The sequence below is a fragment of the Bidens hawaiensis genome, unplaced genomic scaffold (genome assembly GCF_021521415.1).
Source record: "Bidens hawaiensis isolate Kalapana, Puna unplaced genomic scaffold, B.hawaiensis_p1.1 tig00009192_1, whole genome shotgun sequence".
NCBI classification, from domain to species: Eukaryota; Viridiplantae; Streptophyta; class Magnoliopsida; order Asterales; family Asteraceae; genus Bidens; species Bidens hawaiensis.
In genome coordinates this window covers 258197-276460 of record NW_027491679.1, presented here as the reverse complement: position 1 = coordinate 276460, position 18264 = coordinate 258197, and the positions used below count along the sequence as shown (strand labels likewise).

Sequence of the window (18264 nt, the reverse complement as noted above, 5' to 3'; positions counted from 1 at the left end):
AGCCGGTTATTGTTGTTTGATTCCAGACAATATTCAAATTGAATGACAGGAGTGTGGTAAAGTTAATCCATACTAAAAAAACAAAGTTATTTTAACTAAAAAAACCCAAAAAAATGCATAATTTCATAATAAAATACATAATTCTGTATAATAAAATATCAATCAAAAGTTAATTCATATTAAAAATAAAACAATACAAAGGCACTTGATTTTCAAACAAAGTTATTTAAAATAAAGGTTCGCAATAGATTTATGTCATCGGAGTGTTTTATGCATCGAGTTCACGTTCAATTAAAAGATGAAATTCATTTTCATCGCCATCCTCAACCACAGTAGTAGAAATACTTCCATTTCCTACAATAATAAATAAGAAGTTTTTGTTACTTATATAATCATAATATACAAAAATTACAATAAAAGTAATTTATACAAAAGAAAAGGACCTAAAACATAAAAAATTTTGTGAGCTTTTAAACCGGTTTATCAGTATAAACTGGTTTTAAATGAAAACCGGCCAGTTTGATGTTCCATAAAACCGCTCAAATATACTGGGTATAAAATACCGGGCTGCTCACCGAAATCCGGTTTAGCCGATTAAACTAGCATGTTTAAGCCTGTTTTTAAAACAATGCCTTTTGGAGTGTCGAAAGAATTCACAATGTTAATGTTACTTTAATCCCCCTTGATCGGATAATGTATTAAATTGTTTAATACAAGAAAAACATCCATTTCAGTTAATAATTAATATATATTTTTAAATAGCATATTATTAAATATTTTAACGTATTCTATCCTTTCCTTTGATCTCAAAACCTCTAAGCGTTCCCATGAACCATCCGTGGCCAAGGATGCCGACTTCCAATATCTTCTTTAGGTTAGCCGCATTTCCTCCATGCTATCTTTCATATCATCATTTATGTGGATCAACGAGCTCATTACACATAGTCTTAAAATAATAGATGATAAAGTAATATGTATACGTGCTTTTATGATTATTATAATTATAGTATATAAAAACCAACCCTACAATCTAACTGGCCAATGTTGGTCCAACGTTATGGTTTAATCAAACGGTTGGTGTGTTGGCGATTTTGGTGCTAGAATACGTGTGGTTCCCGTATGTAAAGGGTGTTGTGAAATATTATTTTCACTTTGAATACTTGTCATAGAAAGTGACGCTGGAACCCCACTGAGGGTAATATGGTCATTATAGTCACACGCCGACGTACTCGATTAGATGGTTGAAACTTGTTCATAGACTTGAAGCAACATGCTTGGCGCTCCTCGCATCACATTGTTGTCTGAATAGGATTTTTTTGACTTTCGTCATGAAGTGGCTCGATGTTGCCTTTTCATATAACTTGCCATTTTCAATGATTTCCATTACGTATTGCACATGAAACGTGTTATTAAACGAATGGGCTGGAGGTGAGTTTTATACATTTTTTTTATTTTATTTTAATCATTAGGATATAGCCAATGTGATACACGGGTGGTTAAAAAGTAAACAAAAAAGTTAAATTTAATAATATAAATAATAACATACCTTATGGATTTATAAGATATAAATAATTTTTTTCTAAAATACATCTAGCTATACTATTAAAGCAAAACAAGTTGTCCACATGTCATTTAACTAAGCACTCTATATAGGATGCCAAGTAGATGCCATGCCACCATTTCCTATTATATCATAGTACATGACCCGTTTACCTATTAGAGCCCATGACCCGTAAGACTTTATAAAATTTTTAAAAATAAATTATTGTGTGATACGGGTTTCGAATCCAAGACCTCATGTTTCAAACCAAATGTGCTTACCAACCCTACTAAAGTGGTAATTGTGTTAGAATTTTTGACTTAACATATATAAATGCAATTTCTTTTCAAATATAAAACCAAAATTACATTTAATTGTTAATATTTTCATAATTCACAATATCATATTGTCTTCCTTTATCCCTTTAACACAACCATTAAAGATTATTCATCATTTCTCTTTTCATTTATTTTATTTTACAACCAAACCCTAGTCTTTGTAACTTTAGTTTTTAAATCTTTGACATCATTTTGTCATAAGTTTCATATTTATACACACAATATTTAATATAACAATATCAGTATGAATATCTTATTTTTAAAATAAATCTAACGCCAACGTTTTATTTTCAAATTAAAATTATATTGCATAATATATCAAAACTTATTAAAAAGTCATAAATAAAAATTAATATATGAAATAATTGAATTTAAATATTACATATAATAATTTTTTATTTTTATTATATTTTCACCTATGTGAAACATGGACTCTAACCTAGTAGATTAGTATATCAATTAAGAAAAAGAGAATATATAATGGAAGGTTGTGAGTCTATAACAATTAAGAAAAAGAGAATGCAAACATCAATTCATTCTAGTTGAATTGGTAAGTCACAAACATTTTAAAATTAAGGTAGTGAGTTCAATTCTTACCAACAACTTATTTTTCAATTTATCATTCATTAAATGAAAATTGTTAATATGAAAAGTTATACACTTGACACTTATATGGAGGGTCTAGTTGAATTTGCTTTAATAATATAGGTAGATTATTAATTATCTTTTGTTTACTTTATTCGAGATCAATAAATATGAACAGTGCATATATACTACCGTATTTGTTTTATTTTTATGTTGATGCTACTATTTTAGCATGCCCAAAAATAAATATTACTTTTAAAACAAGTTATCTGTGATTTATCAATTTAACACGTATTTTATCCGTTGGCGGACCACCATTTTTGGTGTAGGTGACGGCCGACTCCTGTGAAATTTTTTTTAAAATGTATATATGTGTTAAAATCCTGATCGATCCTTATAAAATTTTGACACCATCCCTCTTCTGACCCTATGAAAAAAAATTTTCTGGGTCCACCACTGATTTTATCTATACGAAAGTGAAAGGAAATAAAATCTTAATATTAATGCATCAAACTTAAACTTGATCATTTTATGCAACATGCGACCGGAGAACAATAACAATCAAATAATGTATTTACTAATTATCTAGTTACTTATTGTTTAGTATGTCATTAGATTTCTTAGTCGATTATGTGTCTTTTAGGTATGTTTCAGTTTCTTTAGTTTATCATTAGGTTTCTTAGTCAATTTCAAATTCATTAAATTAGTGTTTAGTCTCAAAATCTTAAGAAGTGCATTCTGCTCTAGCATTTCCCGAGTGCTGATAACCGTAGGTGTAAAGCTCCTACTATCCTAGAAAGCAAAATTCTAGACTGACTTCCCATAAAAGCTACTTCAAGTAATGTTATGATGTGTGACGGGGCGTTATTCCACATCAATGCTGAAACGGGAGATAACATGTTGAAGTTTGGAAGGCCAGGACACCAGATTGTTGTCGCAGAGGAAGACTGGGGGAGATTGCTGGGAGTGATTTAGTTTAGGTGTTGTACTCTGATTTAATAACTTGACTAGCCATCTGGCCTTTGTTGTGAGGCACGTTTTGGGGCAAAATGAGGGACCCCCCCCCCCCCCCCCCCATTGTGAGCCATGTTTTGGAGGTGTTCATCGTATATACAACAAGATGTTGTGAGAGAGAAGGAACGAATGGTAATGATTGCAAGCAAGTATTGAGGCCTTTTATCGCTAAGCCACTTTTTTGCAAAACTAGTCATTGCTAACGAGGACGTCACGTGTTGCAAAACCCCCTTATGTGCTTAGTTACCACCAAGGGTGGTCTTAGTTTAGATTTGTTGAAAGGTTTATTATAACAATTCAATCAATATCATTAAATAAAGACTCAAGATATTTTATTAGACAATTAGTAAACAGGTTGGGCTTGTCGCTGTAGTGGGCTGGGCTGAACTAGCTGGACTGGACCCCATGAAGGAAGAATCTTTGTCTAAAATCTAAATGGACCAAGAGCACAATGTTAAGACTTACGACAATAAGCAAGTGCAATTCATTTCCTTTATAACACATTAACCGTACTATAAGCTGGAGGCTTTTGATAACCACCATCAACCATAACATATCTCAAAGATGTAGCATGCTCCCATTTATCCACGTCAGCATAAATACTTGACAAAAGTATATACTGCCCACATTGTTGTGGCTCCAATCTATACAACCGTTTTGCCACCTCACTTCCTATATCAACAGCCCCATGAAGTTTACAAGCACCCAAAAGAGCCCCCAAAACCGAAGCATCCGGCTCAAATGGCATCCGTCCCATGAACTCTTTTGCTTCTTGCAAAAACCCCGCTCGACCCAACATATCAACCACACACCCGTAATGCTCCATTTGTGGAACCACACCGAACCTAGGCAACACTGAGTTGAATATTTGTAAACCCGACTTCACTAGCCCTGCACGAGCACAAGCCGTGAGAATTGCAACAAAAGTAACCTCGTTTGGAACCCGACGTTCAGCTTTCATCTTATCAAACATGTTTAAAGCCTCTTTCTCTTTCCCATTGGAAGCGAGAGAACCGATTATTGCATTCCATGTACATACTTCCTTGTTCACTAAGGTTTTAAACACTTTCGTTCCATATTCCAAACCGTCCGTTTTCCCGTATAAGTTTATCAACGCGGTCCCCACGAAAGCACTGATTCGGTTCTCGTTTTTGATGATGTAACCATGTATCTGTTTTCCATATAACAACCCCGAGACTCCAGTAATATTCGCACATGCAGAAAGAATGCTGACAAATGTCGCTTCATTCGGTTTCACAACACAATCATCAAAATGAAGCTGAATAATCATCCGTTGAAAAACATTAATCGCGGTATGGTAACGCTCTTTCTTGACATACCCGTTAATGACACAAGTCCACGAATACACGTCCTTCATCGGCATCGAATTAAAAAACACAAAACCAGAGTACATATCCCCGTTTTTACATAACCCATCAAGAATAGCATTATAAGCAACAATACACGGTTCACGCATTTCATCGAACACCTTACGTGCATAACAAACATTCCCACTTTCCGCATACAAATGAATAAACGAAGTTTGTACAAACGGGTCAGCTAATACTCCACGCTTCATGGCTTGACCGTAAAAAGGTTTATCGGTTAAGCAACAGTTAGAACAAGAAGCTGCAGCTTTGACAATTGAAGAGAAAGTGTGTGAATTTGGTGGGATATTGTGGGAAAGCATGTGGGTGAAAAGTATTAAGGTTTTGTGAGGAAGATGAATGTTGAGGTAAGCTCTGATGAGGGTGTTGTAGAATAAGGTGGTTGTCCATTGAACAGAAGATGGGTTGGGTGTAGAGAGGTTGCCGTTTGTGATGAGGATTGAATGAATTTGTTTGATTTGTGTGGGGCTTTTGATGAGACGTTGAAGGAGTTGCAGGAGAGACTCCGGCGAGGGAAGCATCCCGGAGCTCAGTCATACGGCGGTGCGCTAAATGAACACATGTGTCGTTCCCGTTGACTAATTAAATGAAGTCAAAGAAACGATTAAAAGGAAGTTCAAATGGACCAAATACAAATTAAAGTAGTCACCAAAAACAAATTATTTTTAATAAATTGGGCCGTGGTTTTTTCTTTTACAATGGGCCGCACCTTCCAAAAGTAAAACATGGTTAAAAACTTCAATATAATTGAAATCGAACCCAGAGGAACCGAGTTCGAGTATGTATTTGAAAATCGGATATTGACAATACCCGGGTCAGGTTCGGGTTCGAGCATTATCTCTAAACACCATACCCTATGCATCGAGTTTGGGTTGGTATAGAACCTGGTATTCTAAAACCGGATATTTGAATACCCTATTTCCAGGTAAATCCCATTTTTCGGTTTTTTCGGATATTTTTCTGGGTATTTTTCGGGTATAGTCGTATAGATTGGATTTTTAAGAGGGTTCCACTTTTTAGGGGTATTTTTTTGGTCTTTTTCAGGTAATTTAGGGTATAGATTGGTATTTGATAAACCTGGTTTTCGGGTATTATCGGGTACAAATAGGATTTTGTTCCGGGTACGGGTATTGGTACTGAAATGCATACCATATCTGTACCCTACGGGTAGGGTCGTGCACAGGTTCGGGTATTAAAAACCCGGGCAAAAAAAAAAAACCCGGTGGCAATGATGACAGTACGAAGCGTATGAAATGATGACAAAAAAAACACGGTGGCAATTTTGGTAATTATGATATGACATATTGAACTAGCGTAATACAAATCACGCTACAGGTTTACAAGTGTTAAGAAATTGTTGTAGCGTGAATATCAATATTACAAGCAATGTCATTCTGTGTTTTTTCATTGGCTTCATACGCTTCGCAGGATAAAAACCATTTGTATTTGATCAAAACCCATATATATATATATATATATATATATATATATATATATATATATATATATATATATATATATATATATATATATAAACTAATTAATAAGTAATAAATAGGCCGAACTCAAGGATTAGAAATAAAGCTTGAAAATGAGCTGACTTTGAGCTATAATAAGTTAAATGTGCCGAGCTCAGGCTTGCTAAGCTCGACTTGACTCATGCACATTGTTTGCTAAAGAATAACACCAAATATAGGTGGGATTCAAATAAGTGCTGAGGGACATCAAAGAGTATGAATCATGAAGGTTTGTGTATTGAATGGCTTGAGACTAGATTTAAGGCTAATATGAAGGGCTCATGGTCCTAGTTAGGGATGAGCAAATGATATTGGATAACAATATTGAATCAAATATTTTCTGTATCGATTAAGTAACCACCTTTTAATGTACATGGCTTTCGGTGATGAGTGATGAACTTATATGGCTAGAAATTTTGTCGTATGGGTTTTCATTAGACCAAGCTGATACGGTTTATTCGAGACAACCGTCAATCTTTCGAGAACACAAGAGAAGAAGAGAAAAGAAACCCAAAGTAATAATTCTTTCTTATTCTTTTTCTTAAATGAGATTACAATATATAGGAAAACAAAGACATAAAAATAGAAAAAGATAAACAATAAGGAAACATAATTTGACTATAATAAGGAAACTAAATAAAATATAAACTTAAATAATAATAATAATAATAATAATAATAAAGGATCGTATCAATTCCCGACCCCTTGAAAACGTCCTTGTCCTCAAGGACGGAATGTTGTAGCCATGGCGGCCGCCACTCGAGTCGTACAACGACAAGTGGAGAGGTCTCAACGTAGCACCATGGTGGCCCCTACTCGAGTCATACAACGACAAGTGGGGCAGTCTCAACGTAGCACCACAGTGGCCATCATTTGAGCCTTCAGGTGTTATTCGGGCCAATGTCAACAGACCACCATAAGGGGCGCAACACGTGTCGCCTTGCTGGTCCTTTTAATGGCGTCGGCGCCAATGAGCAAATTGTATTGTTGTAAATTTGATTGGCATCTTTATTAACCACCAAATTACCATTTCGTTGCTTATATTTACCACTTGCATGCCCACCTAAGGTCACATCCCCCAATCCTTGAGTAACTTCCTCATTAACAATGGTTTCATGACCAGACTTGACAATTGCATTAACGGAACTAGCGTTGAATTGAGTAAGCATTGCTGTAGTGAAATCATCCCAGGTGAGGAAGTCTGCACTCTGAAGCCAACCATTGAACCACCAGAATGGGTCATCATCGAAGGATTCAACAACATAGGGAAACCGCTCGTCGCCATAGATCGCGTAAAAGAGGAAATATCGTTCAGCTTGAGAGATCCATAGGGCAGGATTGGATCCAGTGAAACGAGGTAATTGTGGGTGCTCCCACAAGAGTTCTTCCAAAGCCATCTAGGCTAAGGACAGCTCAATGAAAGCACCAATTGATACGGTTTATTCGAGACAACCGTCAATCTCCCAAGAACACAAGAGAAGAAGAGAAAAGAAACCCAAAATAATAATTCTTTCTTATTCTTTTTCTTAAACGAGATTACAATATATAGGAAAACAAAGACATAAAAATAGAAAAAGATAAACAATAAGGAAAAATAATTTAATTATAATAAGGAAACTAAATAAAATAAAAACTTAAATAATAATAATAATAATATAGGATCGTATCACAAGCGTAGTGGGAAATGCCAAAAGAGCCAAAATGCCCCCACCTCGCATCTCCATTGGTTGGTTTCACTCGTTGGTCCCACCACCGTCTTCATTAAGCGTCCTGTTAGGAGCCTTTTTGGGGAGTGGAGTTCCCGACATTTTGTGTCAAAACGTTCTTCACAAAGTTGCCGCTTCGTTTGGTCTTAAAATGATAACTTTAAACTACTTTTAATAATTTTTAGTTTATTAGAATTACTGAAAAATGATTAAAACTTATACAAGTTAGAAAATCGTTCGACGAGCAAGTGAAAGCTGTCATATAGTCATATACATTGTCTTATTCTTCAAATTTCTTCTGGTTGTCCAAACTCTAATAGCTCGATCGAATGTATATATGTATTCTAATATATTATTCTTTTAAATCATAATAAAATCCACACACGTATCACACAACATGACAAAAGTCCATGCATTAAATATTCACATTCATATATATAGACAAGGTAAGAAACATACGTACAACCGTTCGCTCTTAATTTCTGCTAGAAAATTATGTTGGCAAAACTTTCAAACACGAGAAAGACCGCTATGTATTATTATCAACAGAACACATTACCTGATAAAAAAGTATTTATGCTTACTTGGGATGCGCTTAGTACCATATCGGTACCAATTCCGAATTTTCCGATACCGAATTTCCCAAAAAACTTGGTACCGGTACAGGTACCGAAAATTCTCGGTTCGGCATTGGTACCATAGACAAAAATTCGGTAACTACCGGTACTGATTCCAAATTTCCCGATCATGATTTTTTTAAAAACTTGATACCGGTACCATTTCCTCAACCCTATTCAATACGTTATGCATAGAAGAAACATTTGAGAATTTGATTTTATTGAACCTAAATTAAGAAAATTTCCAAAAGTCAAAATCATTAGGCCTACATTTGTGACCTTTGCGACATTATTCTTAACTTCCATACACACGCATGCACACACATTGTAGGTTTATAGTGAAACAGTCAATGAGAATTAGGTATGTGTAGTCTTTGTTATCACACTTAAAATACATTTATCTTTAATCTTAAATTATTGATTTCCATACGCATCTATTATATAATTGCTATACACTGACCAAAGATGATAAAAAGGCTCATGGCTTGTTTAAAATCGGCTCGCTTATATGCAAGCCGGGCTAGCTCGGTTTACAAACAAACCAAGATCGGGCCAAGGTAACCTCACCATATGAGTTCGTTTAAGTTAAACATAGATTTTAATGTTTATAAATAGGCCAATAAGCCCTCATAATGCTGTCCGTAAGCCCACCAGAGACCACTCTAATATTAACTTTTACCTAAATAATAATATAAATATTAAATTTTTAACCTTAAATAATTTTAAAGAGATGACTTGATTAAACTCATACAAGCCGAGCTGCATGAGGCTTAATATTTTGCTTGTTAAGAGATAACCGAGTTAAACAAAGTTATACTCGTTTAACTTCCGAGCCTGAGCCTAAACTAAAATTTGTTAAGCTGGGCTCATCAGTAAATTACCTCTAAATATAACAAGATCATAATGTGCAATTGTGCACCCACTTTTGAATTTGATCCCTCCCATCAAGTAGACTTTTGTCAACACAGCTTCCCAAAAGTCAGATAGAAAGCGTGACATTCCTTTGTTTTTAAATGGAAAATTTGCATGTTCATGGTTGATTTTGATTGATGGTCGTCATGAAAGATTATCATTTTCCTAGATATTTTTTTCTTAGCATTGGACCAATATTTCGTCTATGTAAGAAAAGTTGCCCGGAATTATGATATTTTAAAAGGTAGTAAATGTATTAGTTATAATGTATTCTAATGATTTTTATCATAACTATTAAGATATGATTTTAACTTTTATTTGTACCCGTTCTCACCATATTCTTTTTTTTCCCTTTTTCTTTTCTTTAAATGGCTAATAAGTAACAAGCCTATTTCTAAATCCACGTTAATGTTCACCATATAATTAAAATTCTCAGTTTTAAGGCCATGTGAAGCGGATGGAGTCCCTATGGGGGGCGGTTTACGCCGTATGGCGCTACATCATCATAGGGGCGTTTTACAACAAAATAGTGTAGTGGATGGAGTCCGTTCAAATTGTTACCTAATTATTATTTCTTAGAAAAAAAATAATAATAGAGAAGCCACCAATCACCTTTCACCTCCCCCCGCCTCCTTCCGGCGCTTTGCGGGAAGCGCTGGCCCCCTCCAAAATGCCCTGGGGGCGGTGTTCCCAGACGCTTTGGTGCTTTTTGGGTGTGGGAAGCGCCCCACTACATGTGGTCTAAGATGGTAAAATACTGATTGATGTCAACGTCTGAAAGATGTCTTGCAATATGTAAAGACCATAAGAAACCCTAGAAACATAAACCACACATGTAGACTCATACTAATAAACCATAGATTATACTATGTTTCAATACTCCCCTGCAGTCAGAGCTTAAGGAAACCGAAAGCTTAACTAGCCTGCAAGCATAAAGCATAAAAAAAGAAGTAGAATATTAATAATCAATCTTAAATAAATATGGTCTTCAATTTCGATCATGAAACTTTTGTCGAAATTCCACAACCCCGCAACTTTCAATGGCAATCCTCATTTTGAAAGATCCTACCGTAGTCGTATTAAAGAGCGGCAGTGATTCGGTGGGTTGCTAGAGGACCCCGCAACTTTCAATGGCAATCCTCATTTTGAAAGATCCTACCGTAGTCGTATTAAAGAGCGGCAGTGATTCGGTGGGTTGCTAGAGGACCGTAGTCTCACAAAAAGGAGCTGCTAATGCACTCAATGCATTAGAGAAACGATCAACAAGATGGATTGTAGCATTATCTCAAGGTACATGATCTAAACACTTTATTAGTGTAAAAGAAAACCATCTCAAAAACTTATAATAATTCTTTGTTAATTAAACATCTAAAGTCTCTAACCAAGACTTATATTTAAATTTTAACCCTAACTTGGTGACAAAAAAACATTACTATAATAATCATACTATGAAAGTTAATGTACAAATTAATTAAAATAACGTGTTAACTATGCAAATCAAGTAGTGTAAATATATACATATAAGTAATGTAATTATGCAATTACATTGTAGTGCAATTATACTAAGCTGTAATTAGACTATAAGTACACCATGTTGTATATAAAATCACACTACTTGATTTGCATAGTTAGCACGTTTATTTAATTTGTATTTCATCCAAACCCTAACTAGAAAACTAAATTAACTTGTTAACTTAGGTCATTTCATATTCATCGACGAGTGAATACGGTCTGAAACTACTAACATTATCTTAATATATATTTGTGAGAGACAGCCGTAGTGATTCTTATCTTAAGAATATATGTTTTCTTAGCACTAATATTAGGATATGTTAATCAATTAAATTTATGTGTTATATACTTATATATATCGATTATATATCTAAAAGCATCCCTATAATTTTCTCATGCACAGATCTCTCTTCACACGAAATTTCCTTTTCCGTGCACAAATACATATTTTCATCTTCAAATGAAAGTTATACGTACACATTTGATCACCAAACAATATAAAACAACAAATAAGAACCTAAAACGTAGATAAAATAATAATACCTAATTTGACCCGTGCATTTTCATACCTAAAGATGTATTTTAAATTCAATAAAATTATTTTGAAAATACTTCAAATATATAAAATAATTATTAGGTTTCTAACTATATTTTTAATAGTACGTGGAAAATTTTCAAACTCTCATATATTATATTATATTATATTTATTTAATAGTACTAGTAGTAGTACACCCTGTTTCTTACGTGTGCAATGCGAAATAAAACGAAAACAAAAGAAAATAGTAATACCACGAGTTCTGAATCTTATTAAAAAAAGAAAAAAGAAAAAAGAAAAAAAGAAAAAAAAACACATGCATAGTCTTCAGTCTCAATTTCCCTTGTTTATAGCCTGAGTCCACTCCTTATTTTCTTCTTAAATGACCACCTAATTTACTGGACTCTTCTTTGATTCAGATCGCATCACATCTACTCTTCATCTCCGTTCATCTCCACGGGTATCCATGATGTTCACCGGCTACAACAGGTCATCTTCATCTTCACCAACCGATCAAACCGACACTACTTCTCATAATGATAGAGTGATTAAAGAAGTAGATTTTTTCACCGATAATAAGGAACATGATCATGTGTCAAAGTCTGACAATTATCATTTTCATAAGGAGTCTACTACACCTACTATAGATTTGGATTTTAATATCAATGTAAGTAGATGATATTATATATAATTGATTGATTATTAATATTATCTTACCTTTTTGTTATTGACTACTTTGTTGAACCCGATCGTTGACTTTCAGACAGGTTTGCATCTTCTCACTGGAAACACAAGCAGTGATCACTCGGCGATTGACGATGGCGTGTCTCATGATTCTGACGATAAACGAGCTATATCCGAGGTATTTATATTTTATAGAGTTATAGTTATAGGTCTGGGTTCAACTTTTAAGTCTCGGAAAGTATGAAATTTGTTGCTCAAAAAAAAAAAAAAAAGTTATGGTCCTACATTCATAAAGTGTGATTATGATTTGTTCAAATCTAATAACGGATTAACTGAATTTGAATTATTTGATGTTTAGTTAGCTAATGCAAAAGCTGAATTTGAGAGAATGAGCGGTGAGAATCAACGGTTAAAAGAGGTTTTGAATAAAGTGATAATTGATTACAACATACTCGAGATGCATGTCGCAACGATGATGCAACAAAAACAAGGAGAAAAATCTCGTAAAGAAGAAGGTTGTATGCGGGCACCAAGGCCATTAATGGATCTGGGAATAGCAGCAGCTCAAATGACAGCTAAAAATGATGAGAAGTGTCGATCAGATGGAAGAAGCCAACATGAATATACACGATCAGTAGAAAAGGAGTGTGCCGAAGTGAGCCAAGAGGGATATGATCGGGTTCAGAGGTTGAATTCTTTGAAGGGTGATAATCTGGATAACGAAGACGTCGATCAATCTAATGAGGCAACCATTCGGAGAGCTAGGGTTTCTGTTCGTGCTCGATCTGAAGCTTCCGTGGTATTTATATTCAAAATCTTCGTTTACACGTACTTTTACACTACTAACGTATTTCCTTGTTGCTACCATTTTGCAATCGATTTTAGCAATCTAAACCATGGTTGTAAAGGATTTATGAAACGATGCCTGCGACAAAACTAATGTTATGACTGACTTTGTGATCAGTGAAACTAATGACGGAATTTGTTTTGATCGCTAATTTTTGACAATTTTTCGATTGCAAATTTTGATTATTCTTATTTTTTTAGAAGCTGTATTAAGTTTTCCACAAACCATTTTTGTTTTATTTTTAATTTTCCAAATTAAAATTTTCATTTCACAATTAATTTAGATGTGATATCTAACTTTTAAAAAAAATTCTAAGTGTATAGATGTTTGTCATATTTGTATTTATCTACTTTTCAATAATAAAAAATTATTTTAAACCAAGTTGTATAAAAATAGTATTTTGTTTTATCTCACAATAAAAAAAAATGCATTATTTTATACTTAATTTTTTATAAAATTTATGACAAAGTAGAAAAAACAAATAAAACAATTATGTATATAGCTTTTCCAAAAAAAAAGTAATATATTATATTATTACATGTTATTAAGGAAAACTAAACCTATTATGAAATGAAAAACAAAAGTAAAAATAAAAATTGAAATATAATCCATTTGTATAAAAATTTCAAAGCCATCACCAAATGTAGTCACACATTTTAAATTTACTTAATTCTTTAAAAAATTCCATGTTTTTTATAATGCCAAGGCTCATTGTGAAATGCATTTGTTTGCTTTATTAGATCTCAGACGGATGTCAATGGCGAAAATACGGTCAAAAAATGGCGAAAGGAAACCCATGTCCACGCGCATATTACCGGTGCACCATGGCTGCCGGTTGCCCAGTCAGGAAACAAGTAATTTTCTTTAAATTAAAACAATGATCACCAATTTCTTTTTAATAATTAAAATGCTCATTCATAATTTCATATTGTATTTATATGTGTTACATGTTTAAATAGGTCCAGAGATGTGCCGAGGATAAAACAATATTAACCACCACCTATGAAGGCAACCACAACCACCCTCTCCCACCAGCCGCCATGGCCATGGCCTCCACCACCTCCTCCGCAGCCAGGATGCTACTCTCCGGTTCCACGCAAAGCTCCGATTATTTAGCTAGAACAGCTCTTCTTCCATGCTCATCTAGCATGACTAGCATTTCAGCATCCGCCCCGTTTCCAACTGTCACACTAGACCTCACTCGAACCCCAAACCCGTTACAATTTCAACGGGGCTCTAGTATGCTACCACCCGGTTTTCGGCTGCCTTTAAATGATCATTCTAAGTTTTCAGGGCTTCAAATGTCTCAGAACATTGAGGCTCAGTTACTCTCTCAAGGGCCTCCGCATGCAGCCTTGGCTGACACTGTTACCGCCCTCACGACAGATCCGAACTTTACCGCAGCCCTAGCGTCCGCGATATCTTCGATAATGGGTGGTGGTTCTACTGGGAATAATAATAGTGAGAGTGTTAATGCTACCAACAGCAGTTGAGGTTTTTATGTTAATTAAGAGTATGGTATTAAATTCGTTTTATAAAGTTTCCTTATTAAGACACAGATACTTCCTTTTATATTAATGCTTCTTGTCCTTTTAATCTTTCCCAGTTTTTTTCTCTGAAGTGTTGGTTGGATTATTTTTTTCTTAATAAAGAGGAAATATATACATGTTGTTGAATGAAGTAATTTTCTAAAACTCTGAAAATATAACATTAGTCACATAAGTTGCATACATATATGATATATGTATATCATAGACAAAAAAAAAAAAGAAGCTCAACCAATTGCTATTGGCAGGATATATATATCTACTTGGCATGATTGTTGTGTGCTGAGGAAAAAAAGTTACAAGAATAATATATGGCATGCTGATCCCTATAAACGTATTACTTAAAGAACAAGAGAAGACCAAATGTTTACAGAACACATTCGTTGGAAAATAAATTGTAGTGCTTATATCACCATCTAATCTTCGATAAGTATACCAATTGATCAAAGTCGGCTCAACCTTATTTAATTGATGATCTAAAACAAGATAAAAATTTCGAGTCAGTTTTTATCAGAATCTAAGATTTGTAACTAACATAAACTTGTAAAATCACCTGATCTAAGGGTGTTTTTTTAAATATAATAACTTTTTTTAAAAAAATAAATGGTGCTTTAAAAACATTGTAATTTGTAAATACATGATGAAAATTTATGTCGTAAAAAAATAATAATAATTTACCATATTTGCGACTTTCAAGTTTGATACATGATGTTGGGCTTAAGTTTGGGCCTTGACAAACAATATTGATTACCTTAGCGCAATATCTTTGTATGATTGCCTTTCCCGACACCATAGTTCTTTTTATTTCTTTGTATCATGATTTTTTCATTTTTCATATCGGTAAAGGGTAAACTTTGTTCTCCGGTTAAAATTTATATAATTTTGCTTGTTAAAATTTGGCTTTGACCTAGTTGTCTTTTCGGTATAATGTTAGTCGAGTTTTAGTCAAGGATAGCTAACTCCTATAAACACTTGACATGATTTGGCTTGCGAACTAATTTGGCACCAGTAATCACATATTATTTCATATGAAGTGGCTCATGTATAATGGTACCTTGTTGATGTATTAGAGGGATATATATGCACAAATAACTGACTAAGGACTAACCCAGCACAACTATTCGGGTTTTGGTTTGACCCACCCTGACCGATGAGGCAAGGAGAGACCACGATTCTTGTGACCGTTCTATATTCATTAACCACATGGTTGAGAGACTGATTACATAACTGGTGGACCCATATAGAGATTAATAGAAATGCGTAAGATGATCAGTGATATAAAAGACATAACCCTCACTCTTTGAATTTGAAGATCTTTATAACCTTTTCATACGAAACCGCCGATATTACCATGCACGTTTCTTAGTTGTAACATTCAATATTCTTCATTGCCATTTATTATCTTAGTTTTAGATAGTCAAATTGCTAGAATTCTCCTTTAAAGGGACCATGGTGTATTGGTTCTTGTTCTAAAAAAACCAGTTTCTCTTGAGGGTATTTCTTTTTAATTTGTTTTCAATTTTTGCTTCTGCGTTCTGCCTCATGTGATACACTTCCGCTTTCCACTAGTTACTCGTGTAATCCGGGGTGTCATAATGGACATTTGCCACACTTCATGCTCCATATAAGAGTATAAATATTCCTTAATCATGTGAAGATAAGGTTGGAACGTATATGCACCCAACTTTTCTAATAGTGCATTCTTTTCCAAAACACATATACTTATTCTCACGTTATAGGTTGGTCATATGGGAAAATCTTGACTCGGTATATATGACAAGGTAACGATGCTCTGTTTTTGCAGTTGTACAATCTACACGCGCGTGCTCTACATTACAAACTAATAAGCCATTCTATTTTAGATAATTGCGATTTAACTGATTTCATTGATTAGCATAATTATATTCATGGGTCCAATAAGTTTTTTTTTTATAACATATTCTTGTGTTTAAAAAATTAAGAATATAGTAATTACAACAACTTTGAAGCTTAAGCGCCTAGATTACTAGCTTTTTCTTCGAAGGTTCACTTATCACCGTCTCTAGCAGCAAGATCAGTATTCGTGTTGAGCGCGTTACAAACCATTATAACAAACGAAACCAATACCGGCAGTCCCAAGAAAATAAGCATAACCAAATGAGCCATTGTGGTCTTCATCTCTTGTGCATATTCTATCGAACCCAATGCCAATACTGTCAATGGATACGAATACGCCCACCACACAACACTAAACTTCTTCATTGATTTCTTGAACAAATTCGGCCTTAACACCAAAGACAAAAACAAAAACACCGAAAGATAAAACATCTTTGACGAACAATCAAATGTCCCCGAAATTGAGCCCCAAGCTAAGCTCGCCATGCTCGGGGCAGCAATGAACAAGAACATAACCGGCCGAAGCATTGCTGGCATGCAACTGGTTCCCATTAGTCTTTGATAGAGTGTAACAAATAGTACCACATAATGTACAAACCCTAATGTAAACATTATTATTGCCCACTCTCTCCACCCCATTTGCGCGGCTGCCCGTGCTCCAACGAAGTTCCCGATCACAGAAAGTTGGCTTGCCGGATTCGCTGCAATTGATAGAAACCTCTTCCCTTTTGTAAACCATTGTCCGTATATTTCCACGTCAAGAATTAATATGGGGACAACAAATAGTAACCAAAGTGCATGATAATAAACGGTTGTTGGAGATAAAAATGACAATGGGGAGGACTTGAGCAAAAGAAGCCATGATATCCAAGGGGCAAAAAGGTAATTTACGTTGATATGGTTTAGGTATTCATCTTTGACCATGTTGAATAATAATGCACATCTTAAGATATATAGTATGGAAAGTGATACGAGTATGAACAAAGATAAAGACCATATGAGGAGGAATGCGGCGTAAGGGATCGTTAACATTTTTCGATATGCATGGGCGTTTTGCGGCGGCTCTACTAGGGTTTTCCAAAGTAGGGTTTGCCAGCTTAAGGAAAGAGTTATACGAAAGTAGCCTGCATGGAACCTTGAAATGAGTGGAAAAATAGTAGATTTGATTGTTATTAGTGTGTCGTCGTGGGCGACGACTTTAGGGGTGGTTGTTGAGTCGATTGTTAGCATAACATGTGGTGGTGGCGGCGGCGGGTGTTCTTCGGTGGATTTATCTTGGGTTGTACTGGTGGTGGGAGTGGAGAATAAGGTGGTTTGTGTGTGTGTTCTACACATTGTTGTTACTATAGCTGATGAATGATGATATGCAAGTTTGCTTCTTGGTGGTGTGACTTGTTTCACATGTTTGGACTTCGGGAGAGAGAGTGTATATATAGAGAGTAAGTGAGTATTTTTAAAATATTTTAGTTAATTTTATTGTGAGAATAAAAAAGAATTACACTTTATAATAGGAATAGATGATTATCTTCACAGGATCAGAGACCGGGTATCTTTCGATCTCTTATTAATTATTAAGTAACTAATTAATAATCCATTTTAAATTAAAAATTTTTATTTGTCTTATAATTTTCTAAAATATATATGAA

The 18264-nt window shown here is 34.5% G+C and overlaps 2 protein-coding genes and 1 pseudogene across 2 annotated transcripts; 1 reads left to right on the top strand and 2 right to left on the bottom strand.

Moving 5' to 3' along the window:
- Window positions 1-3970: 3970 nt before the first annotated feature.
- Window positions 3971-5419, bottom strand: LOC143531582 (putative pentatricopeptide repeat-containing protein At1g10330). The gene has a single exon (XM_077026847.1). It carries the CDS (start codon window positions 5384-5386, stop codon window positions 3971-3973), a length of 1416 nt encoding a protein of 471 aa, XP_076882962.1. The 5' UTR covers window positions 5387-5419.
- A 6640-nt stretch (window positions 5420-12059) lies between these two features.
- LOC143531589 (WRKY transcription factor 6-like) lies at window positions 12060-14689 on the top strand. The gene is made up of 5 exons (XM_077026853.1): window positions 12060-12332; window positions 12429-12527; window positions 12708-13148; window positions 13937-14050; window positions 14156-14689. The coding sequence occupies exons 1-5, from the start codon at window positions 12132-12134 to the stop codon at window positions 14687-14689; spliced, it is 1389 nt and encodes a 462-aa protein (XP_076882968.1). The 5' UTR covers window positions 12060-12131.
- Window positions 14690-16690: 2001 nt separating this feature from the next.
- On the bottom strand, window positions 16691-17953 carry LOC143531581 (S-type anion channel SLAH1 pseudogene; annotated as a pseudogene).
- Window positions 17954-18264: the final 311 nt, after the last annotated feature.